This window comes from Pezoporus occidentalis, unplaced genomic scaffold (genome assembly GCF_034315485.1).
Source record: "Pezoporus occidentalis ecotype Australia unplaced genomic scaffold, CSIRO_AGI_Poc_V1 ctg182, whole genome shotgun sequence".
NCBI lineage: Eukaryota > Metazoa > Chordata > Aves > Psittaciformes > Psittacidae > Pezoporus > Pezoporus occidentalis.
The window spans coordinates 84,007-111,067 of record NW_026913662.1 but is presented as its reverse complement, the minus strand read 5'-3'; the positions used below and the strand labels follow the sequence as shown (position 1 = coordinate 111,067).

The following is a 27,061-nucleotide window of genomic DNA, read 5'->3' as shown; positions in this document are numbered from 1 at the left end:
ATCCATATGCAAACAGTCCAGTGAGTTGCCAGAGCAGTGCCAGCATGCCACCCACTCAAGTAACGTCTTCATTATTCATTGAAAGGTGCTGCAGTTTTCTTTTGGTGTTTGCACAGGCTGTGTTAGTAGAGGATAAATATTACAGAAGGTGGTTATAGAATTTTTATGTAATAAAGCAAGTTTCTATTAACAACCTGCCTTTTTTGTCAGGGAGCAGAGAGGAGCAGTTGTTCCCTAACAGCAGTGAGCTGTGCCTTCACCCATGGGGTGCCAGGAGGTTACCAGGTACTGGTAACATGCTCCACTGACTACCCCAGAGAGGCCCCTAAGAGAAGACTTGGGTCCATGGTCCATCAAGGGAGCCTAGCCAAGAGTAAAAGGAGATGAGCTCAGAGATAAGAATGGCTGTATTTACCTTCTTGAGCTATCTCTGTTCCTTGAGTGTTCTTTCAAACCTTTTGTGAACAGTTTCTTCAAATATTTCTCTGTTACCCACTCCTGCTTGATTTGCTGAAATTTGAAATTACATATATTTGTTTTTATGGTGCCAGGAATTATAGCATAAAAGATTGGGCTTATATAGCATTTTTAGCAAGACTACATAGTATGCCTTTCTTAGATACATACTTAAGATATTAGTTTTTAACAGTAGTCCAAAATCTTTACCGAGTTAAATAAAGTATTTCGATTGGTCATGGTGTCATGTAAATTTTCAAGTTTGGTGGTGTGTTTTCTTGCAGATGATAAGAGTGAAAATGATTACTCATAGGTGGTGAGTGTAGTGTTACTATTATCCTGTAAAAGTTCCTGAAGCAAGCCCAGAAACTGCTCTAAGAAACTAACTCCTTTTTTACAGAAAATCTTACTGTTTCACTGAAGCCAGAATTAGGGTGTACACATTTACCCCTTGCATGTGAATATGATTCCTGCAAAAATGGCAGGCAACTGAAAGCTCCTTGTCCTACCAAAGGAATTTGTATAAGGTAGAATAACTTCATAAAATAGTGTGATCCATCGGGATTTGCATTCATACCACCTGCTCAGCACTGCCTCCAGCAGTAGGAGCTCCTTCAGTGTTTGTGAAAAGGGGAAAAAAAGCAGCTGAATTCTAATTGCATCTTAACTGTATCTTTCCTAAATGCAATACAAAGTGACAGTAACCTCTTACCCTTGTGGTGACATCTATAATGTAAAGAGACATTCCCTCCATTTCCCATAGAAAAGAGTTACAGAGGGAGGGTAGAAGACAAATCCAGTTCTCCCTGCAACCCTCTTTCTCTCAGTATATTTCATCAACCACCAAACTGGCAGAAAAATCCATGGAGGTCTATTAAGCATAAAGACACTATTTCTCTTTCAGGAAGTCATTGAGCTACAAATTGCTGGATACTGGGAAAATGCTAGGAAAGGATCACTGCATGGCCATCTTACACTTTCTTATACTAGCCACTCAATGAAGTTGGTGAATGGCTGAAGCTAGGTGAAGCTAGATTAAGCTGTGGTGTGATCCAGTGAAGCTCCTCAGCCGTTCTTAACTAATTCTTGCAATTCAGTAGGTTGCATCTAGTATTTATGTTCTATAGGCCAAGGAAATCTTGGCTATTACAATTCTATGTAATATAGTTTGATTTTTATGTTGTCTTTAACCATAAATTATCCCTCAAATGTATTCATTTAAAATACAAAATCAGAATCTAAAAAGACTAATTTTAGCTCAAGAAATCTTGCTGCATGGTGATATATGTTACCATACACCATATATATTGCTCAGCATCATAGTAGTGGCAGTCTTGAATAGAACAACGTGTCCTGAGACCTAGAAACATAGAAAACAGATCTTTGATTTTTCTAGTGAGAACTGTCCCTTATTCACTGAACAGGATGGGTTCTGAAGGAGACTAAATCAAAGTTGCCAGAGCAATTGACTATATACAAAAAATACCCTAACTTTGAAGTGTCTATAATAGATATATGTTTCATGATGGAGTGAAGCACTTTGAGCTGTTCCTGGGTAAATAATATATCAACAATCAGAAACACAAACTTGTAGAAAGTCCAATGAGGTTCACAAAATGCAGTTCACTCTTGACAAATCATCTGTCAAGTAAAATGAATTGTCTTCACACACTTTGTAGTTGTAGTTATTGTAGATACAGTTATTGTACTTGCATAGTAGTAATGTAGTGTCATGGTTTAAGCCCAGCTGGTAACACAGAACCACACAGCCTCTCACTTACTCCCTCCTTCCCCCTTAAGGCAGGATGGGGAGGAAAATCAAAAGAATGTAAATCCTGTGGATTGAGATAAGAACAGTCCAATAACTGAATTATAATATAAACCTACTACTACTAATACTAATAGTAATAATGATAGGGGAAGTAACAAGGGGAGAGAATATAAAACTAAAAAGGGAAGGGAAAAATAAAGCACAATAAGCCCAAGTGATGCACAATACAATTGCTCGCCACCATCTGCCGACCAATACCCAGCCCGACCCAAGTGATCTGGGCCTTCCAGGTGACTCCCCACAGTTTATATACTGGGCATGGCGTGCTGTGGTATGGAATAGCCCTTTGGCTAGTTTGGGTCAGGTGCCCTGTCTCTGCTTCCTCCTGGCTTCTTGTGCCCTTCTCACTGTCAGAGCATGAGACTGAAAAGTCCTTGATCAGGGTAAGCACAACTTAACAACAACTATAACATTGGTGTGTTGTCAAATTATTCTCATACTAATTCCAAACCACAGTACTGCGCCAGTTAACAGGAAGGAGAAAGATAACTGTTACAGCTGAACCCAGGACACAGAGTTATAATAAATCACAGAATCATAGAATGGTTTGGGTTGGAAAGGACCTTAAGATCATCTAGTTCCAACCCCCCTGCCATGGGCAGGAACACCTCGCCCTAAACCATGTCAACAAAAATCAGAACAAACCATGGGGATGATTTTCCTAGTCAATGAAGGTTGTTCCCTTAGCTTGCATTAGCTATGGTCTGAGAATTATTTTTATGTGTTCTGGGCCCACACATAAGCAATAGAATGTAACCTTTAGATTATAGATACTAGATAGTGTTATTTAAATTCAAGCTGTTTCTATTGATTTTGGTTTGGTTTTGTATATGCCAGGAAAACTGTCTCTAAAAGTACTTTAAGGCACATATTCAGCGTCACCAAACATGGTCATACAAAGTGGCATTGTCCTCCAAAGAGTTAGGCTGCTGACAGAAATTACAGATTTTTTGTAAGGCATCCAGGTTTTTCAGAGTTTTATGAAAAAGATAATTTCAAATCTAAGCATTTTGAGTAGCCTAGTAATATAGCTGAAATGCATGAGGTAAAGCAGAACCTTGCATACACTTCTTGGAAACTACTATATTTCTTTCGTAATAAACTTTTTTTAATGATATTGGTCTGATAGATGTTGGACATAGTTTTTCTCATACAACATCCTGTTCCTACCTATTCTTGTCACCTCTCCAGGAATACATTTAGATTAGTTTATTCCCTAGAACGTGCAGTCATTCTAACTCTGTTGCTCAAGTTCTGTCACAGTGTTGAGATAACTTTTTTATCTGGCTGAAATCGTAAGTACAAAGAGGAAATTATATTCCATTTAGTGCTGGACAAGGCTGAAAGCTTTAATTAAAGAAAAATGTTTATAGTACTTACTCTAGCATCAATTTCTTCAGCTCTGCTAAACTTGCTGCCAGTGTACTTAAAAGATTAATTCTTTTCATATTGTGCTATAGTCTCCACTCAGAAATGTATTGGTCAGTAACTACAAAAATTCTTCCATGTTTGACTCCTTAACATCAGAAGTGTTTAGCGATGTTTGACACAAACTGACCTATCTAAGAAATTGGTTTATAATAGTTTATTCACAGTGACTGGGGGAACACCTCCTCTACAAAAAAAAAAATCACTGCATTTCTTTCTTTTCCTCACTTGAAAGCTAAATGAAGAAAAAATTATAAGAAAAATCCGCATTATTAAGAGAGACAATAAAATAAAGATCTTAAATTCCTTTTCATTTGGAGCAAATCTGCCTTTCAACATGTTTGAAATCATGTGATCTTTGATGTCACAGATTCAGTCATTTCCAAACCCCACAATAAAGATATTCTGAGTCTCACTGGGAATGAGACATCTTGTAGAATTTACTGTATAGCATACCAGATGGCATTTTTCTTGGAGACATTACTTCTATGTGCTGCTTCTTTTGCCTTGGAGAAGCAAGAACCAAGTATTGCTATCCCTGACTTATGCGTCAGTTTTCCCATGCAAGAATAAGTGCATATTTTTTGATTGTGGTATTGATACCACAGAAGGATTATCATGGGATTTATGTTCTTTGAAATCATAGGAAAGCACAGCGGTATGTGAATATGTTGCAGGTGAGAACATCTTACGCAGCCTGCACAACGTTTTTCAATATCAGGACCAGCTTTAGGCATAGCCAAAGTAGGCACTGCCTGCAGCAGCACACTGGTGGGGCTGCCACTGAATCATGGACTAGCAAAATGAAGATATAGCCTTCTAGTCTCAAAGCAACAGCATCTGCTCCAGTTTCTGCTTGAGCTGGCTCATAAAAACTGTCCAAGCAGCCTCCCTAAGATAAATCTCCTGGATTGGCAAAGAAGGAGATCTGAAGAGCTGCATGTTAGCATGATGAAAGATTTGTCTCTAATCTAGATTAATCTAATCTGAGGCCATGTGCCTTCCTTTGTCTTTGCCTTACTATTGCCTTTGGTAGAACAAGGAAGGAAAAAAAGTCTTTCAGGTAACAGGATACTTTAGCAATGAGACAGTAGTCAGGGATGAGGACAAGGCAGCAAACTGTGTTTCTGCTTGTTTTCTTTCCCCTTTCTGAGCAACCTTATGTTGTCTTGATGGGTTCAGACATGTAGTTATACTGGCAGAGGACAGAACTGGAGGAGAGTATACGGTGGGACCAGCAGTGCTATAATAAGCCAGTGCTGGGCCATGGACATAGAGAGATGCAGTACCGACAGCTACAGGAGGAAATGTGTCTGGGGAGGCACTCAAAAACTGAATTTTGCCTACACTGTTGCTAGGCATTGAGCCAAACACTTCGTATCACTGGCAGCATAACTTCCATGCTGTTTATAGTAAGGTAAGTATAAAGCATTTGACCATGAAACTGGTATATTGATTATTTGCTGTGTCTTGTAGGCAGAACATTTTTGTTGATTGGGAACATAAGATGCAGAGACATTTGTGTCTATGCATGCAGAAGAAATAAAGGGCCTATCATGCATAATTCTTTCAAAGAGCGGGATTATGCTTCATTGGGTTTCTTTCCAATATGAATTCTTCTTCTTATGGGGGAAAGAGGAAGACAAATTCAGGCATCCTTTTCAAAGAAATTCATGATTTCTCAGCCAACTAAAAAAAATAACAGAGATTTAATTCTCAACTTAAGGTAATTTTGTTCTCAATTTGTTCTCTGAAGAGCTTGCCCAGCCTTTCAAATGTGCTTACTTAACGGAAGTCCACTGTATTTCATAACAACATAGCCTACCCTCCTCCTTACAGCCTTGCTACATACTGGGCACAACCCTGAAGGGATTATGCTCCATCTGTGTACAAATATATGATTCACAGTGGAAAAAGCTCTGCAAAATAGGGAAGATTTACAGACAGATGTGAACAAATGCATTTGTATCTCCATGAGACCTAGATTTCTATCAATTTGGTATAGCTCCTTCCTCTGAGAAAAAATGAATTATCCATTAATCTGTTTGAAATACATTTAGCTATTTGTGCAGACTGTAGATAAATTGTCCATATTGCAAATATTCACATGATAATGTTATTAAATACTTGAGAAAACTCCTAAATGCGTCTTCAGCAACTACAGATTTACCTGTGCCAGAGAAGCCTTCAGAATTTTTTTAATAGGCCTAATGAACCTTTCACATTTCATGTGGTAATGTAGCAAATGAATCAGAAGAACTGGAGTAATGTAAGATCTCCTACAGATCTATCTTGGGCAACTTTCCAACTACATGAAAGATTTTTTATGGCTCAACTAGAATTATTCTACAAATTCATTATGGACTTCAGAGATGTTCCACAAATCCAAGCAGCAATACCAGAGAAAAAGATAACAGGTTTTAGTCCAAACTCTAGTCAGGCTGGAGTTAAAACTCTTTTAATATTGTTAATTTTAAATATCCAGCGACGTTAAAAGTCTGTTCTGCAACTGCTTAGGGAGCCTCTGCATGTCAATAGCAAAGACTTTGCATTATACCTTATCAGTCAGGCTGTAGGTTTGGATTTCAGTGAAACAGTTTTCTGCCATAGTATCATCAATCCCAAATGATGTCCTTGACAGGTATCTGTAATTTCCTTATGCCTGGAATTCAGTGCCCCTTAGAGATGATCATTGCCTGAGATTCACAATGGACCCTGAATATATCAATTTTCTGCCTTTATTTTTTTTTAGTCCTTTAATCCAGTTATGAAAAGCAAAAGATTACTAAACATTCCCCTTAGAATAAAGGTGTAAAGTATTTCCAGCCTTAGAGAAACTGTCTGAAAACTGGAGCGTTGAGAGAATACATTGTGAGGTATCTGGCTTCTTGTGCAGAAAATGAACTTCACTTTCATTTTAATATTTTTCCTGTTATAGTTGATAAAATATGCTTCCACCCTAGATATCATGCAAATCTTGTATGTCTGCCTGCTATCATTCACATTTTTGTGCAAAAATTCTACAAACTTAAAATTTTATTTAGCTAGTTATTCATTTGAAATGGTGACCTTTTCAAATTGAATTATGATATGTTGGCTTGAAGGTTTTCTTGTGTCTTATAATATTTTATGGTTGAAGAAATCATGCAGATAATCTAATTATTTTGACTAAAATTGTTGTGCCGTTTATGTCTTTTGCCATACTACAGGAGAGAAGCTGTAAAATGTATTCGTTATCGATTCATTAAAGGGGTTTGCTCTTATATAAGCAGAAAAGCAGACCACTACCTATCTTGTATTAAAAGGGGGAAGGGGAAGGCATAGTAAACCACGCCATTGGCCATGATTTATATATTGCAGTTCTGAATGTCTTGTAAAACGTAAAAATCTACAACAAACAGATATGTAAAGCGTAACTGGTATGAAGATTCTATTCAGATTTAAGTGCTCTAGGTTGCTTTTGAGTCTCGCTATTTTCTGCATTTGTTTTGACTGCTCTCATCATTCAAGATTGACGCTTGGATGGGTGTGTAGGAGGAAGCAGCAGCAGCAGGCTTACAGCTTGCAGACAAAAAAAAAAATCTGCCTTATCTGATGGCTATTATTGAAAATGCGAGGTGTAGCCTAGGCTGGGTAATGATGGGGAGTGAGCGAGGGGGAGCAAGAATCATGGAGCTGCATACTGATGAGTGTAGGAGTACTTGATAAAAAGAATTCTTGCTGCTGGCAGTGCATTGCTCATTGTGGAGTATTCCAACAATCACATATAACGGAGAACAGCTTCGCTGACAGCTTGATGTGCCTTTCTTTTTTTTTTTTTTTCCTGCTCTATGACGTGCTGGTCTGTAGTAAAGATTAATAACTAAGAAATGTAGAGCTACGATCAGATCTTGTGCTATATACTGCCCTGTAAACTATGTTTTACTTCTGACTTTTCTGCTTGCTGAAAACATTAATCTGTCAAGCTGGCGGGCTCCTTTGATACCAACTTTTCCAGGAACACGATGTGGCAATGCCACCTCTCAGCCCAGGACTACCGCTATTATCCAGTGGATGGTTATTCATTGCTTAAACGCCTCCCTCTTCACCCTCCTACAGGACCCCGATGCCCTGTCCAGACAGTGGGACAATGGTTGGAAAATATTGGGCTACCTCAGTATGAAAACCACTTGCTGGCTAATGGATTTGACAATGTGCAATTTATGGTAAGATATTGTCTGTGCATATCTGTGTATATACACTGTAGCTGCCTTTTTTGTCTGTGTCTTATGTGCTCATAGAAACCTTAGAATAATTCTGCATTGCACTAGGAAGATCTGTATAGTATTTCACTTTTCTATGTCTAGCTAAATTAATAATATATAGACTGTCCTTGTATAAACTTCCAAATTGTACATGTTACAAAATATTCTAGCCAGAAATATGGTAAAAGAAAAACTGCATATTAAGGTTTTTTTCTCCCTCTCACCAATTTTCAGATTAAAAAAGAAAAATGCACAGTTCTTTTAATCTATTGCAGGATTTTCACAGCATGTAAAAGCTGTAAACCCCCCTATCTGCAATACATCACATTATTACTTTTATTTAAACATTAAGATCATTGTAATAATAATAAAGTAACATGCAATGCTATTCTTGCATTCAGAGGTAGTTAAATAATAGAAAATTATTAAATGAAGTCTGCTGTCTACACAAGTGATTCTTGATATCTTAGCTGAATGTTTTTTCATCTTCAAAAATCAGGCTATGGGATTCACTTGTTGAAACTTATGCCCTGTGTGGAAAAGTAATGCATTCATTTTAATAGCTCCATTTTCACGTTTTAACTGTAGACATTTATCAGGAACATATGAATGAAATAAATTTTTATGTACTTCAGGATATACAGTATTAACATGTGGTGTAAAGTAACAGAGACCTGTCATGCACAAACTTCCCATTGAAATGAATATTGACAGTAGAGAAGCTTACTTGTAAGATTGTTATATAATCACTTTTCTACCTGCTTCATTACTCGCACTACTTGAACCTCTTGCAAAAATCCTGACTCCATTTCCTATAAGGTATCAGAGCTTAAAATAATATTAATGAGTCCCTTTTAAGATATTTTTAGTAACCATGTATATATTGGAACGGTTCTAACTCTGCATAACTTACACCTGGCATATAAGAAGCAGAAGTGAAACAGTAAGAATATTACAACTGTAAAATCATCAACAGTTGTGTTTTCCTATTTAATTCCTTTGGCCAACATCATTATGTGCCTTTGAGTTACTGATTGGAAAATTGAGGCACAGATCTCTGCCATTTCCACATTATAATAGTGTAGAGGTTTCTTTCTGTTTTTACATGGCTGCCATGTGATCTTCTGCTTATATCAATAAAAGTCAACAGAATCTTCACCTTTAAATAGTCTTGAAAACAAAGCTGAAAGGGTGTGCTGTCAGTGCAGCAATGTAAAAAATAAAAACAAAAATGCCTTTCAAGCTGCAGTTTCCCACATTGGAACTACAGATTCTTATATATGTTGTAGTGTTAGTTACATAAGTAGATGATCGTTTAGTCTTAAAAAGATCACAGAAGGAAATTGTTCACAAGAGGCTGTAGGTGGCATGACAAATGCAGAGGGGTACACTTACCACGGGTAAATTATGAGCACCAGGGGAGCCAAATAAACTGCCCTAGGGAGGGCTTTATTTTTGTCCTCTGGCTCTGGAGGAGCCTGAACCATGCTCCAGGGGAATTGATAAGACTTTAATTTCCTATGTCTCTTATTAGCATACTTATGTAAACATACAAATTATATGCGAGATTCTATGACATAGTACCCAGGTCAAACTTTTCAGGTATCAGACAGATTTAGTTATGCCTGCATACATGTGTGTTGGATAATGTTTTCTGCTTCTTTTAATTTAAGCCTTTTCTGAAGTGCTTTTTTTTCAGAAATATGTTGCAGGTAAAATACAGGATAAATTTTAATATTAGTTGGGGTAGTATACACATGTGAGTGGAAGGTTAGACTCTTATGTCCAATGATTAAGTAAAAAGCTGGAAAAACCCTAATGATTAAAAGTTTATATTTTCAGTATGTAAGAATTCCTAATTTATTGATGTCAAGCTGTTCATCATGCTGTTATATATTTCAAGTTTTGTTTGTACCAGAATTTGAATAGTTCTCATATTTTATTAGAAACAAAAATGATAAGAAAGCATCAATTTTTTTAATAATGTTCTTTTGAATGTAACAGTATTATGTAAGGAAAGCTTCTTCTGAAAATTTAAATTACTGTTTTTTGAAAGTGTTTTCCATTCTAGCCAAAATGTTGAAGAGAAAATTAAACTTGGAAAGTATATAGGAAAATGACAGAATAGAGACCTGCTATTCTAGGATTAAAATTTAGATTGTTCCAAACTTAAATGTGTTGTAGCCTTCCTTAATATGAGAAAACTGCTTTGCCTTTATTAAAGTGGTTTATATATTAAGTTATATTTTACAATCTTAAGTGTTTCAGATAGGTTAGTTGCTTTGCACTGAAGAACTCTTAATAGTTCAATGCAGTAAAAATCATTTATACATATTTCTTCTATATTCAGTACCATATTCCTGCTTTTGTTTTTCTGGAAGCACATTCTGACCTGCATTTATTCATTCTGTTGCCTAAGCAACAACCATCACACTCCTATTAAGTATGATTTAGTAGTACATGTTTTACTAGATGTTCAGAACAGGAGAGGAAATATCACAATATCGTAATTAATGTCCATGGAATAATATACATATGAGAACAAATATATCCTATTTATACTACTCTCAAAGCAAAATACTATTAATTAAATTAGCATTCTAATACAAAGGTGGTTTTCAGATAAAAAGATTTAATGGTTAGTCATTCATTAGATAATAGAAATTAACTCTTTTTTTAGTCCCCCTTGGGCATTAGGAAAGTTATTCACTAGGCTGTACTTTGGAAAATTATTCACTAGACTGTACTTTGAAATAGGATAGGAAGATTTGTTTGTTAACTGAAGTGTGGGGACTTTATAGCAAGAAACAGCCTGTTTCTTAAACTTTACAGTATGAATATTTTTCCATTGTTCAGCCGTATACATGCTTTTAAAATATCTTGAAATACAGTATTAAAAAAATAAGTTGTGTTTTCACAAACTATTTCTACACATATTTGCACACATAGCAAGTGCAATTCCTGCCTACTATTAGTGATGTGCAGGAATGACACTTCCATAACATTTAGTAGGCCCAAGACAGATTCAATCCCAGAACTTGGTTCATGTGCGCTTGTAGGAGTAGAATCATACCTGAATATATATATATATATATATAAGCAATTATTAATAACTGATAATTTGTTGTGTAATAGGCTGCAGTGTCCTGCAAATGTAAAAATTTGTAGTGACTTTGTGCAGAGATTTTCTATATTTGAAGATGCAGATGATATTGCAGTTTCATAATATGAAGGCAGTTTTGCAGTCAAATTAATTCTAAAGCACAAGAAACAATTAGGTCAGTCATAAGTTGCAGTACATAAGCTACCTATAAAAAATAAGGAAACCTAATGAATCAGTGAACATCTTTTTGATGCGTAGGTCCCATGGATATCTCTGGGTTAAGGTATAATCTTTATGCAGACTCCAAGGGCCTACATAACTTAGTATGCTGAGAAAAGTAGTTAAATTGCAGAGTAACATGTAAATATACAAGTGTACGAGGTTGCTAGATACTTGCATGCAGCTTTATACAACTCTGGAGCTTCATCAAAGACTCAATTCTGGATTCACAGGGATAAAAGAAGTTCAATCAAATCATTGCCCAGTGGGGACTGGTTCTGATTAAGGGCAGCATATTTCTAGGTTGTTCTAATCATTTAAGATATTCTGAAATTTTATCACTTGCTTAAGATTGCAATTTAGTGAAGATAATATCTCTTTAAAGGATTCATAAAACACTGTATGAAAGAAATAGGGACCAGGCAACTGAAATGACTAAACAGAAAAATATGAACCATTTTATTATAATTTTTGACATTCCAAAATATTGTTCATTAATAACAGTTAATAACTTGAATTGGCATAAGACATTTGACTTTTATGGCTGCTGTGAATTTACAGACATGCGCCTGTACCCCTTCAAGTACTTAAATGGCTTGTATTGCCTGACGATCTAAGCATTGCCTAAGTTTTTTTCTAAATTCTATTTTTTTTTTCACTGTTGGGAAACTGAATCATAGAGTGACTGCAGCTTGGAATTTAAAGCTGCTTATATATTTGAGATAAAGGGCACTAGTTCTTAAAATATCTACTAACTTAGTGTTTAGCAGATCAATTACTTGCTTAAACATAGGTATCTAGTACCAATTGAGATATTGGATACTGGAGTACCAATTGGAGAAGATCCGGACAGGGCTGACAGATATTACTGAGGACCAGAAAGAGTCAGACACTTCATGATCAGCAACCAGAGTCCAGGTGGGATACCGCTGAGCACCTCAGATGGCTCTAGGGTCCTGATGCTTACGCAGCCAAAATGAATCTTAAATGTTGTGGGTCACGCAGAGCTTGAGAATATAGATGACTTGATTTTCCACCTACTGTCTTATTTGCATACGCATTCTTATCCTTCTAATAATTTTCTGTAATTGTATTCATCCTGTGAACTTACCTGCACAAGTGTTTACATAGTTTCGCAGTGCTAGACATGGCTACCTTCTCAGTTCCCTTTAGATGCCCGTTTTGGATTTAGTTTGAGTTAACTTTTAACTTTTCTTTCTCCTTTCCTCTCTCTCTTTCTTTCTTTTTTTCTTTCCATTCATTTTTTCACTAGGTCTGGAGGTTTATTAAATCAACTGAAGTTTATCTGGAGACTATCCTCCCTCAGGTGTCATTCCTGGGATTTGCTGTCCTGGAATACCCAGTAATTCTTCTTGCCTTTAATCCCTCTGGAGGATCTTAAACTCTGTATCAAGTATAAAGGACAGAAACAATTTTGCTTCTTTAGAGTGAAATGAACCTGAAAGAGTTTCTCTATGTGCATTGGCTTCAAGTCCTGCAGTTGCAGAGACCACCAGAGCTTTTATCCAAAAATACCTGATGCAGAGATAGGCGATTTGGACATCAGATGAAAGCTTGGAAGAGCAAATCAGTCTGCCAACACCTTTCTTAAATAGGCCGTGCTGCAGATGATGAAAAGGAAACCAATGTTTGACAAGGGTTCTAGCCTGTAGTGACTTTAGTGACTTTCAGAAGCCAACACCTAATATGCTTAAAGCATACTAGAGAAAACCATTTAACACAACCTTAAAACTGGCTGTGAGTAATATGCGGGTCCCACTGATGCTGGAATAAACTGTGGTTTAAGGTTTTCTGTACATCAAGTAAAATCTTAGAATATATGCCCGGAACTATGAGTTTCAACCCCCTTATCTGAACATCACTGTCAAACCCCAGAACTTGCTTGTACTTTTATTGCAGATGTACAAAACTTGACACTAAAACTGTGGAACTCTTCTCAGTGCCTGTGCAGCTGTGGCTTCTTCCCTGAGAAAAGCGGCTCTTTGTTACTCTTTGTCACTCTTCCGAGTCTTCCTGTTCTTCACCTCAGTAAGCCTTTGGAGCTTCTGAGGCAGGCCAACTCTTGCAATAGTCCAACCTGTTAGCAGATCATAGAGTGGGGGAGAATTAGAGTTAAAATGCATACCAGTCAGTAGATCTTTAGGACTCATTTCAGTTGTCCATATATTGGAAATCACTTTATATGTCTGAGACATCTGTGTAGGCCTATAATATAGGATACAGGATCCATGGAAAACCCATACCCATCTGGAGCTTTAGTTGGATTCCAGGCAATGTACATTTGCACATCCCAAATGACTAAATTAGTATCTGTGGGCAACTAGGTGAAGCACCTTATCAGCCGTTACAGCAAATGGAGCATAGGATACAATTTAGCTGACTGGTGAAGTAACTATTAGGATACCTATTTAGGATAAATTAGATTCATCTGCTCAGCTGAATCACTGTCTAGGCTGTATTGCTTTTTTTACTAGGTCTCCTTAAGCTCTCATGTCGACACAAAAATTTTGATGCCTCAATTTGGGCTAGAATCCATACAGGGTTCACCAAAAGGAAGCACAAAGTATTTTTATTAAAGCTGTTTCTCCTCTCTCAGAATATCCAGCCCTGAGGCTCTTTCTCATTCTAGTAAGGATTCTTAGTATAAAATCTAGGATAGGCCTGTCTGCCTGTCTGCTAGGTTCTGCTAAGTTAGCCTTTAGGTGAGGGTTTCTCTAGTTCTTCTGGAATATTTGGTCATCTCTATTTAAATGCTTCATACAAGGTTGTACATGCAAGGCACACAAGACAGGATTTCCAGGCTGTACACTTGATAGACAATCCAAGTGCCAGTATATGCAGTGGAATGTCCTTCCACTCACCTCTGCCATTCAGATTTAGTGACATCTAGAGTATATGGGCCTCTTTGGGAAGCTCACTCTGCAATAGTCTGAGAGGAAGAGCTTGTCCAATGTACATATCAATGTATTGGGCTCAGTCTTACCCTCACTAAGAGCAGAGGGCCATATGCAGATGTTGAAAGCCATCGCATGTACAGTCACCACTAAATTTCATGGTACATATCTGTGAGTATGGTACTTGAGGACTGGAATTAGTCCCATCTGTTCTACAAATATGTTAAATGTTAACGTTCAATGTTGTGCTTGACCTAAAATCCTGCTTAGCTCTTAGAAAATCTGACAATATGTAAAGGTCATTAAAAATCACAGAAACTTTGAAGGTTAAGGGAGGCAAAAATTATGAAAGTTTTTACTCCTCAGAGTGAAAAACTAAAGATTCAAAGGACAATCAATTGATAATTCTATTTACATTGTGGGTAAATAAGGGAAACCTTTGCAATGGAAGGCAATGGTAGACTTAAAACTAGTGGCCTGTATGTAATAGAAGGTTGCAGCTCATTCTTAGTTGTTTCATATGGGAATACTTCTTAATAAAAAAAAAAAAAAAAATCATAAAAGGATTTTAAAAGGAACACAGTATACAATTGTTTATATTACTGTTTTAGAACAACACTGTCTGACAAGGAGCAATTAAATGAAATCTGGTAAATTAATCTCAAACAATGACAGACTTCCCTGACTAAGTTAAGGATGTTTGAAGGGCAAAGCAGTAGAGAGGATCTTAATTACAGATAATTACAGTGTGGGATTCTGAAGGAGTTATCAGGTAAAGATTATGGGTACTAACAGATAACTGGAAATAAACATAAGATTCTTGAACATGTTACCTTTTATGAAGGAAATCTGGATGATGTAAGAGAAAATTGGGTAGATATATGAAAAAGTATTAATGCAGATTAAAAAACACTGAAAAAAAAAAAAATAGAGAATACATAATGAAATAATAGATAAATAACCAAAATAGAGGCAGGGAAAAAAACTGGAGAGAAAATGACATTTTAAGTATGTGAGCAAACTACACTTAGGAAAGTTTTATCAATATGCTGTAGCTAAAAGGGAACATAGAATCATAGAATAGTTAGGTTTGGAAAGGACCTTAAGATCATCAAGTTCCAACCCCCCTGCCATGGGCAGGAACACCTCACACTAAACCATATCACCCAAGGCCTCGTCCAACCTGGTCTTGAACACTGCCAGGGATGGAGCATTCACAACCTCCCTGGGCAACCCATTCCAGTGCCTCACCACCCTAACAGGAAAGAATTTCCTCCTTACATCCAATCTAAACTTCCCCTGTTTAAGTTTTAACCCGTTACCCCTTATCCTATCACTACAGTCCCTAATGAAGAGTCCCTCCCCAGCTTCCCTATAGGCCCCCTTCAGATACTGGAAGGCTGCTGTGAGGTCTCCACGCAGCCTTCTCTTCTCCAGGCTGAACAGCCCCAACTTTCTCAGCCTGTCTTCATACAGGAGGTGCTCCAGTCCCCTGATCATCCTTGTGGCCCTCCTCTGGACTTGTTGCAACAATTTTAAGAAAGTTCTGACCATTGCTAGAAGACAGAAAAAACTCAGTTTTAGCATAGAGAACAAAGTACAAGAAATAGTGAAATGTGGTGTTAAATGAAGGCCATTGAGATATTGGGAGGGGGTGGGGGGAGAGACAGCACTGTCATGCTGCAAGCAGATAAAAGAGTACTTGGTTAATTACAGTATCTGAATCATCTAGGTTAGGTGATGTTTGATGAAGAGTCTTAAGACACTGAAGAGGATATATGAGATCCTTTAGCAATCATCTTTGAGAACTCCTGGAGAATTAATGAATTATTAGAAGACAAATAAAATACAAATATACTGCCAACATCTATTTCTCATCACAGGATTGATCCTCAGCATAGATTTCCAGTGTCCTGACCAGCCTTTCACCTTACAACCGATGCCTTATTCAAAAAGGATATGGATGGTGTTGCTGGTAGCAACAGATAGTTACTGTCACCGGTACTGAGTCTGGTGGGGAGAAGATGGGGGAGTGAACAGAATGTCACAATGGGATGTAATGGGAAGAGAATAAAGCTAAATGAAGTAACTGCATTTCAGTATTTAAGAAAAAACAGTAAAGAAACAGATGTATTATAAAACACATTGTGCCTCTCACCACATAGATGAGAAGCTTTCCTTCCATCAAAGGCAATTAAAATTTCAACATGGGAGACAAGCTTAATTTTGCTGGTAAAACTTCAGCTACCTTTTAATACCAGAACTGCCATGCAAGTAAGCCATTTCTGGTGCAGAATGTCTGACTGCCTCTAAATTTCCTCGGCACTTCAATTTTCTTTCTGTTTAGAGATCTTATTTCCTACATGTTGGGGAAAAAAGTTTCCTTCTCCCATACACCATGTCGATACATTTTTGTGGTACCAACACCCCAGCATCAGTTTTAACCTTTGCAATAACAAAAGCTTTGAAATCCATAAGGCTTTTATCCATATGATGTCCATTCTGCTTGCCCATCACAACATGCTGTCCATTCTGCCTACTCATGTGTGCACTTGCACACACATGTATGCACAAACATACACAAATTCCACAAAAAAAGAAATTAATCAAGATGCTCAGGAATAAAGAATTGGAGAGTTACAGTACCTGCCAAACCTCAGTTCATCCCTCACATTCATATGTGTTATGATACAGTCTTTAACCACAGGTTTCTATACTAATTTTTTCCCTCCAAATTCTTCCTCATTCAGTGTACTGAGATATGAGTATGCAGAAGCACATACTTCAAAGAACTAGCAGTTAAAAAATAAAACTTTATTTTTCTAAAGTTACATTGCTTGATGATTTTACAACCTTAGCCCAATGGTTATTTAAAACAGTTGTGGGACCTCTAAGCTCTTCTCATTCAGCAGTAATTCACAGTTGTCTAGTTTTGTTAATCTGGAATATTAGAATTATTTTATCACTCTAAAGTATTTATACATCCAAACAGGCTTCTTGTTTGCATTTGGATTTTAGAAACTGGGCTATAGAGAGTTAGTTAGAAAAGATAAAAGAATAGCACTTCAGTGATAACTTTAGACAATTAAAAATGAATATATTCTTTTAGAAACACTTTTCTCATAATTTTTTAGCTGAGCACTGTGCATCAGTGGTCACCTCCAAAAACTTTGCCTGAGTGTTTTACATGGGTCTAAGCACAGATTCAGTTCTAAGAAAATTTGATGTTCTTGACTTTCAATGGGGAAAAAAAAAAAAAATACGTTCTTCAACTGCTGAAAATAAGGTAAAGGCCCAATGCAGACAAAGGAAACTACCTTGTCTTAACTATGATTTTATTTCAAATAAGAATAACTAATTAAATTAACATAAGCTTTTATTAATTGTAAATCCAGTATCACACAAAGAATTTCACACCTGGTCTCTAGTCTTGTTCCTAGTCCTCTCCTGACTGAAATACATTTTCAGGAAAACAGGTAATACAAATACTACTTTACTACCCAACTAATTAACTTATGTAGACTTTAAAACACTACATTAAACATTTCAAACATTTTATTCACTATGGAATGTATTATATTCTGTATCTTTTGCTGTCCCTCATTAAGCTCCAATTACTGTACATATGGGTTAAAATCTCCATGCAACAATGCACTATATTTGTTTTAGACTGGTTAGTAGTGATGAAACTGAGGGTGTATACACTTGTTGTACATACAATGCATGATTTAGCTGAAATCTCGTGTTTCAGACGTTTATTAGTGTTATACAGTGTTTTATTGAATTAGTTGAAACTGAATTATTTAATAACTTTGCTGGTGGGAACAGCAGTAGGTTAAATTTGCAAGATGTACCATCCCTGCTCTAGTTTGTGTTGAATGTCTTTGAGTGTATGATAATTCTTTGAAAACTTTTTGATCCAAAGGCTAGATCTAGATGGAAGTTTTGAAATATAAAAACCAAATTATTTGCCCAGGTGGCAGATGTGGAGGGATAAGGTTACTGTGGATACAAGTGCTAACAGTCAGTTTAAATATTAAAACCTGTAATATCATGAATAAAAGTATACTGGATAAACACTTATCAAATGACCTTTCCAATATAAATCCTAAACAGTATTTTCTCTGCCTGGTTAGCAGCCATGAACTGGTAAAGAGTGGCCCTCTGTGCACAACCCCCCTTTGCAATTAGAAAGAAAGTTGGAAAAATCTGCATCTTATTCACTGGAATCTTGCAGCTCTTGCTAAAAACAAATACATGTGCAGCTGGTTACAGCTCTTAAAATCTCAGAAATGATTGATAGATTCAGTAATCACACTATTTAACAGCTTTTACAGTGCTTCAGGTCAGATCTCTCCAAACAGCTCCCCTTTTAATCACATAGAAAACCCAATTCTTGAAGTAAGTTAAGATGGCATTTATGAAGTAATAATAGTTCTTAGCAGCTATACTGCATTAGGATAAAAGACTGCACAATACTGAGTTAGTTTTTAGCCTTGATCCATTTTTAAATATAGTATGAATATTATAGCTCTGTTAGCTTCTCTGAACTCCCTAGGCATCCCTCTTGTTGCCAGAAAGGAATTATAAATTGACAATGCAAGTTATTTTATTTCATTTTCCATCTCTCTTGGAATTTGAAAATGTGTCTTTTCTGTCCATGAACTTTTTATTTCCTGATGTTCTGATTTTTTAAGTACTTGTTTTATTGCCTTTAGAAATAGTAAATCTTCACTTTCTGTCCAGAAAAATAACTTCATGCAGCAAGAGTGGAATATTATGCTAAAGAACCCAGATACAGACAAATCTTTGGTTCCTTGTAACATCAGGCTTTTTGTCAGCAAATTCTGTTGTTCCTGCTTGTATTGTTTGATTTCTCTGTCTCTTAGCTCTTCTATGCATATAATAGCACTTTGCTGCATGCATGTATATGTTTAAAATGCATGCTAATTTCCTTCCTTCTTGAACAATAAAAATGGAGACACGGGGAAAGAGAAAATAAACACTTGCTAGCACATGCAGAAGAAACCTGGTCTATGGAGAATGCATAGGACAATATATCTAAGAGTATTTTCTGAGGTCAGCCTTTGATTTGGATTATGAGCTTGGGGAAGAACTTCTCTATTCCCTTAATTATCTGGCTAGGAGGTTATGTATATTGCTGACCCACATGCATGAAATCAAGAGAGGATCCTGGAACAGGAATATTTGTATATTAAGAGCTATCTTGTGGCCAATTATCTGCTTGTTCTTTGATAGTATAGGTTTCTAAGTACCTGTAGCTGGAAAGCACAGTTTCTCATCTGGGAGTCAGAGGTAGCCAGATTGCTTGAGGAATCCATTGGGTATCTTCTGTTAATTTCTGAATAAATTCAGTGGCAAGGATTGAACTTAAGCTAAAAATAGTGCAGAAAACCGAAACAAGTATTCAATACTCATTAATATTTTTATGTCCCAAACCAAATGAATCAGGAACATTTTCTTGTTATGAGCTAGCTATATGTAATTTATCATTACTTTGATCTTCAAGTAATGCATTTTATTACTTCTCATGGCAGAAACTGTTTCTTAGGATTCCTCTTGTCTCTCCTGTATCTACTCAGGTACCACTATTCCTTTCTTTTTAGTCCCGAGATTCAATGTGACTGTCCGTCTCCCCCCAAATGCGTTTGTGTTTCTGAGCTCTCTTTATGCCTCACCATCCCTGCAGGCTGGCCTTTTCTTCTGCTCCCCATGTCTCCTTTTCTGTATTTACTCTTTCCTCAGTTTACTGACTTAAAACATTTTAGGGAGTCCTGAAAAAAAGCAGAGGGACATTTAACATGATAGTCTTCACAAAGATATTCTTGTCACTCTTTGGGAGGCAGATCTGGCCTAACAGAGCTGGTGCCAAGTGAGAGCTCGTTTGCTTGGCTGGGCTCAAGCTGACTCCTTGCAGAAAGATGTCTCTCCAGTATGCTTTGCAGTACTATATTATTCAGATTTTTCCATTTTCCAGTGTGTCTCAGGCTTTTGATTTACCTGGACAGCTAGCTACAAGTTACCACATTTTTTTCTGATAAAAGTGATGCACTGAAAATCCTTTGATACGCATGTGCAAGAGAAGGAGCAGAACTGAATTTGCTAAAGTGTGAGTGCTCACAGCTGAAACGGAATTTGACTACAGTTTTCCTTTGAATACGTATGTACATAGATACAAAGTGCTTATTGAAATGGAAGAGAACAATCGTTTCATCTAGGCACAGAGAACTAATAGATTTTTTTTATTATTCTAATTAGTCCTACTTTAACTCTTTATCAGTACAATGGGTATAAAAATGCCACCTTGCCTTGAATAAATTTTATAAAACGTATTAATTCCTGTTTTGGAGCTGTCTAATATTATTTCACATCTAAAAAAAGTCTGAAGTGAGTCATTCTTACTGGTGAGGTCTTCAATGGAAAACTATATATAAGACATGGACCTACACAGAGCATGATAAAGACTAAAAAAAGAAATACCAGATATCTTATTTTGTAAGCACCATCCATCCCGCTGCACTGAAGTAATGAATTATTCAGAAATGTAATTATACAGCACGTATGATGCCATGTAGAATATGGATCCTGGGTTGTAGGGTGGTTAGCCAGCACTGAGAAGTCTTCATTCTGGTATTTTGTAGCTTTGTGACTTTGCAACATTCCTTTAACATATAATGGGGATCAATAGCTCATATTTTCTCTGGTTTGTTCATTTCAGTAACTTTTCCTTTTAAGAGGGTGTACCAAAATCTAGAAATTATATCATAGAATCATAGAGTCAATTAGGTTGAAAAAGACCTTTAAGATCAAGTTCAACCATTACCCCAGTACTGCCACTGAACCATGTCACTAAGGGCCTCATCTGCACATTTTTGAACATTCTCCCACAATCTTGTGTCACTGGATCAGAAGCATAGTTTCATTAGCTGATTTGTTGGTAGCACTGGTCTATTTTGGACCTGATATTAGAGGCAGGAGAGACCGACAATTGCTCACCAGGACCCTTAAGAGAATTTATCACAAAGTTAATTTAGAAAAAGCTTGCTCACAAGAAATCTGCAAAGTATCAGTAAAAGAACTGCTTGAATTTGGACAGGGGGAGGCCCCTAAATATTAGTTGTCAAGCAGAGTATCCTTGTATAGGAAAAGGATTAGTGGTAAAACTCATCACAGTAGCATCAGGAAAAAGGGTGCCAGACAAGGTGGACTGATTTGCATGAAGGCTTCCCTGTGACTGAGGGAAATGGTGTACTAGAGTGTCAGCTTACTGGACTCTGACAGTACATACTCCAACATGCACACTTGGAAAATCAACTGCGTAGCAAAAATGCAGAATCCTTCCATAGTATTCTGGGACTGGATCTGCCTGCGTATGGGCAGTACTACCTTAAGAATATATCAACTTGTCCTCTCATTAATTTTGACCTTGTTAATTCAGATTATGGAGAAAATGCATTATGTTTATGGGAATAATCAGCACCTCAGACAAAAAAAAAGAACAAGTTTACCTTTATACAGAAGATTATTAAAACCATATCCTGTTTACTTGGCAAGACGTGTAGTTCAAAGTGCTATATAAGTATGCTAGATCTGTCTGTATGAGACCAATATGTGACTTTAAATTTCACAGCTAATACTTGCTTTGGCTGCAGACAAGTTACATAGCTCAATTTCTGAGAACATTCTTCCTCAAATGCATGGATTTTTTTTCTTATATTCACTGCTAATAAAAGATTATGCTTGCCATTATATATGCAAGTGATTTATGGATTGCTATAAAAATACCATCTTGTGTGAGTATTTGTAACATCTAAGAAGTCAGTTATGGGTAGAAAACACTGATCTATGATAGTCTAATTACTGGTTTTGTGTTGTATCTGAGATAAATGATAAAAGAATATTTGCAAAAGAGTAAAAAATGTGTAAATAAAGCAGAGAATGTGAACAAAAAAAATAAAGGTCACAATAGTCACAATATTAGAACTATAGCTGAATAAAATATGGGGATTTGGAATAATTTTCACAGGGAGGAAAAGCAGATACGAAGGGAGGAAGGGTACAGAAAGTAGTTTACTATCTGCCTTACACAGCCAGGAATCTGATTTTGCATTTGTTTATTTATTTATTGGATGTGTTTGTTTATTTTTATACTTCAGAACTATAAATATTGTTGCTTAATGACAAGATACTTAAAAATTATAAGCAAACTATTTTGATGTCTATGGTAATTAATATTTTTTTATGAGATCCAGTCAATAGCTACACAGGTTATTTTAATATGTTTTGGTTGACAGTTACTGTATTATTGGTGACATAGCTAGACTATGCTACATGAAATGCTGCTGTTTAGTATTAAGAATATGTTGTCATGACTTTACAATGTGATATTAAAAAATGCAGTCATCAGTGAATCACTCCACAGTGCATTCCTTGCATATCAGTGGCTAGCCAGTTGTTTTCCAAAATGGAAACTTTAATTTTTAGATAAAGTTAGCAGAAACTGAATGTCTTTCCCTCTTTTCCCTCTTTGGACTCATTGGTCAGTTACACATTGTTCAAGTGTTTTAGGGATCAGTAAAGGACAGTGAAGTATCCCTTTTATGCATAGAAGGGATGCCATCCAGAGGGACCTTGGAAGGCTTGAGAAGTGGGCACATGTGAACCTCATGCAGTTCAACAAGGTCAAGTGCAAGTCCCTGCACCTAGGTCAGGGCAATCTCCAATATCAGTACAGACTTGGTAATGAAATTATTAGGAGCAGCCCTGCAGAGAAGGGCTTGAGGACACTGGTGGATGAACCAGCAATGTGCACTGCAGCCCAAAAGGCAGTCATACCCTGGGCTGCATTAAAAGAAGTGTGGCCAGCAGGTCAAGGGAGGTGATTCTCCCCCTTTACTGCACTCTGGTGAGACCCCACCTAGAGTACCACATACAGCTTTGGGGACACCAGCACAAGGAACACATGGACTTCTCAGAGCAGAAGAGGACCATAAAAATGGCTGTAACACCTCTCCTAGTAGGAAAAGCTGAGAGAATGTTGAGATGTTCAACCTGGAGAAAAGAAGGCTGCAATGAGACCTTACTGCAGCTTTCCAGTATATATAAAGGGGCCATACTGGAAAGAGGAGAGAGATTTTTTACCAAGGCCCATTGTGACAGTAGAAGGGGCAATGGCTTTAAACTAAAAGAGGGTAAATTCATAATGGACATAGGGGAGAACTTTTTTTATGACGAGGGTGGTGGGGCACTGAACAGGGCTGCCCAAAGAAGTTGTGGATGACATCTCTGGAAATGTTCAAGGACAAGTTTGATGGGTTTTGAGCAACGTAAATGATGTCCCTGCCTATGGCAGGGAGGTTGGGCTAAATATTCTTTGAAGATCCCTTCTGACCCAAACCATTCTGTCATTCTGATTCTATATAATTATTTAGGTTGGAAAAGTTCTTTAAGATTATTGAGTCCAACCTTTAACCTAGCACTGCCAAATCCACTACTAAACTGTGTACCAATGCTGAGTACAGTGCTGTGTTCCTAAGTGCCACATCAGTATGTCTTTTAAATACCTCCAGGGATAGTGACTCAACCACTTCCCTGTTCCAGTGCTTTCCAAACTATTCAGTGAATAAATTGTTTCTAATATCCTGTCTAAACCTCCCCTGGTGCAACATGAGGCCATTTCTTCTTGTCCTATTGCTTGTTATTTGGGAAAAGAGACCAATACCCACCTGGCTATAGCCTCCTTTCAGGTATTTGTAGAGAGCGATAAGGTCCCACCAAGCCTTCTCTTCTCCAAACTAAACAATGCCAGATCCTTCAGTTGTTCCTCATCAGACTTGTGCTCCAGACCCTTCACCAGCTTTGTTGCCCTTCTCTGAACCCTCTCCAGCAACTCTCGTCTTTCTGCTAGTGAGGGGCCCAGGACTGAACACAGGATTCAAGGTGCCACCTCACCAGTGCTGAGTACAGGGTGATGATTCTAAGTACCCTTTCTTCCATCTGCTCTGCAGGTTTGGGCCTGTCATCATAATACAGTTTTGAAGGCACCGTTCTTATTTTGATTCTTGTGGAGTAAATCATCCCAAAGTTAATTTGCAAGAAGTCTTCTGCCTTCCCTGCAACACACAAAAAGAAATAAGCTCTGCAGTGTAGGGATGATTTGCTGCAATCTAGAAAAGGGATGGTAAATTAGCTTACTCCAAATGCTAACGATCAGCTGAGTCTTATGTATCCACTGAAATCTATAGTGGATTTGTATTTAGCAAAACCAGGTCTTCTGCCTGCTGTACATCCAGCACTCAGTCTGTAGTGTAGTTAAATGCCCATCTGCGTCACTTTAAATTAGCGCAAAGGTCAGAGTGAAAAAAATTATGTAAGACAAATTATTTATATATTTTGCTTTTCTGGGCAGTTTTAAGTGCTAGCAGAGACACTGTGAACCACTGAGTTAGAGAAACCTTTGATCTCACCTAGTATGGTCATACCAATGATTCTTGTGAACTACAGCCTTGATTTGGATTCTCTAGCATGTTTTGAGGAGCAGTGTTTGCTTAGTGCTTAGTGCTGAACATAGGCTTCGTGGTGCAAACCAGACATTCTTGAAGTCACTACATGTGAAGTGAAATGCATCCTGATATGATGCTGTTGTCCACGCATGACACACAGGATGACCAACGGAACAATAATTAATCCTACTTTATGAGAACAGGGAAACACATCTCCCCCATCGTTACTGGAGAACAATAGCACCATGTAGTGACATAAAGCGCATGGGATCACATCACAGCGATCTGCTGGTTGCCGTGGTGACGGGAGTGGGCCCGCAAAGCCAGGCGCCTGGCTGCTGAATTGGAAGGGATAAGAAAAACACAGCCCACTTCCCATGCAAAATGAATTACAAGAACAAGCAAAGGAAGAAAAGAAAATTGTCAACCCTTAATCAAATGTTCTCTTATTTTTAGAAAGGGTTTTAATAAAATGGAGGCCATCTCCATTTATCTCTTGGGCTTCAGGGATCTGGCTAGTAATATCTCTGTATATACCGTGAAAATAAATGACACAGTTTGTGCAAGACAAATCACATGTAACAGAAATCTCATCTATGTGCAGTGGGCGATGACAATACCATATTCAACCCTGCTATTCGTTGTGCCTGCCTTAGGAAACAAAATCTGTAGGAATATGTTAAAATTGGTCTGACCAAACCAACTGTATTTAGCAGGCAAGCCTGACTTTATATTTTCCCTGCACCCTTTTAATTTTCACCTAGAGGAAGTTAGTATATAACAGTTCCTTATTAACTTGCAAAGCTATTTTGCCTTTTACCCTTGCTTCAGCACTACAGATCAAAAGCAGCATGGTGGAAAGTGAAACGAATTTAAACATAGCTAATCGGTGACACATAAAAAACACTGTTAGTTCCTGTATCTGTCATTTTCAGGAGCTGCCTTATATTTCATTCCATTTACCAGTATTAAGCAAAACAGCGAGTTCAGTTGACCTAACAGCCTCCAATTAGTAGCAGCTAGGTTCTGAAAATGGTTTGGGCACCTGAAATTTAGGCAGTGTCTTCATTTTGCAGCGCACAGAGTGGACTCCGAACAGCCAGGTGAGGCCTCCAAGATCACATTAAAAATGCAGTTAGGTGAAGAAATGGTGAGCATCAAGCCATGCTTGACTGCACAGTTCCTGTGTCTGGGAGTGGGATTACTACAATTGAATTAGGCACACAAAGCTTAATAGGAAGAGAAAGGCAGGTAAGAAAGGGGTTTGCAATGCTAAGCAGAGGAAGCCTGTAAGATGCTTCAAAGCAGGAGTTACATCTGAAGGTTATGCATCCCTTTGCAGCCCTGCATTAGACACCCTTTGGAGGCTGGGTTTCTTGTGCTGCTCCCTGAGTCTTGATGTGCAAGTCATCCCTTTGGATGAGGACAGCTGGCTCACTGTTTTCTTCCAAATTACAGTATGCACCAGTAGCATGAGTCTGTAGCTCACAAGTTAGGATACTTGGTTGAAAGAAACAGAAAGTACTGAATTTTTAGCTTTTTATCTGCTTTTATATTTGGCAAAATAAACCAGAAACATTTCTAGGAACAGCACAAGATTAATTTACCACAGCCAGCTGTCACTGGTCTAAAGGGTAATATTCCTTTCTGGCTTACTCACTAAACTTCACAGCAATTTAGTTTCAGCAGGACAAGGGAAAGATTCCTTCTCAGTCCCAGAGTACCCTTTCCTATCAGTTGTTGCATAGCTTGTGCTCTTAGGAAAGCCAGGATTGAGAAAGACACATACATTTGATCTGCTGCCTTCTGTATGAATACTCTGAAAGCTGGGCTGTGCTATGAGGAAGAAAAATAAAGCCATTCTTGCCCTTCTGTTTTTTTTTAAGAAAGAAAGCAGCTGCTGATTTTAAGAAATTTTTAAGAAAGAGCAGCTGCCAGTTCATGCTGTTGCTCCTGTGTTCCTGCCTTGAGCATGCTCTGAGACTCTACCAGATCAGGCTCTGACGGTATCTAAGAGGAGATGCCAGTTTTCTAGACTCAGCTGGAAGGACTGACGTGGTTTCCAGGATGGTGTGTCTGCTTAGAACAGAGAGATTGAACACCAGGCAGCCTAAAGGTAAAGCTGCTGGTGTTAACGGGGTTCAACATCAGACAGGAGATGAGCAAGTACTTCCAAGACCTCAGTCATAACTTTAGGGTCTAAGTGTGTGAAAGCTTACATATTTACTTGAGAGTGTGTTTTCCCTGCTGCTATTTTACGGAACATTCCTGTAAATAACCTGGTTTTAAGACGTGGATACTGCCCAGAATTTTACAGTCAAAACCTCTGCATTTTGTACTCT

General features: G+C 37.6%; 1 protein-coding gene across 5 annotated transcripts in view; it reads left to right on the top strand.

Moving 5' to 3' along the window:
• LOC134162035 (ankyrin repeat and sterile alpha motif domain-containing protein 1B-like) overlaps positions 1 to 27,061 on the top strand; it is a 309,404-nt gene that overhangs the window by 228,232 nt on the left and 54,111 nt on the right. For all 5 annotated transcript variants that reach the window (XR_009964170.1, XM_062615455.1, XM_062615451.1 and 2 more), the window contains one exon: positions 7,814 to 7,920. Coding sequence is in view for 4 of the 5 variants with exons in the window: in XM_062615455.1 (XP_062471439.1) it covers positions 7,814 to 7,920 (107 nt within the window). In the remaining variant the exon portion in view is untranslated. The remainder of the gene's footprint in view (positions 1 to 7,813; positions 7,921 to 27,061) is intronic.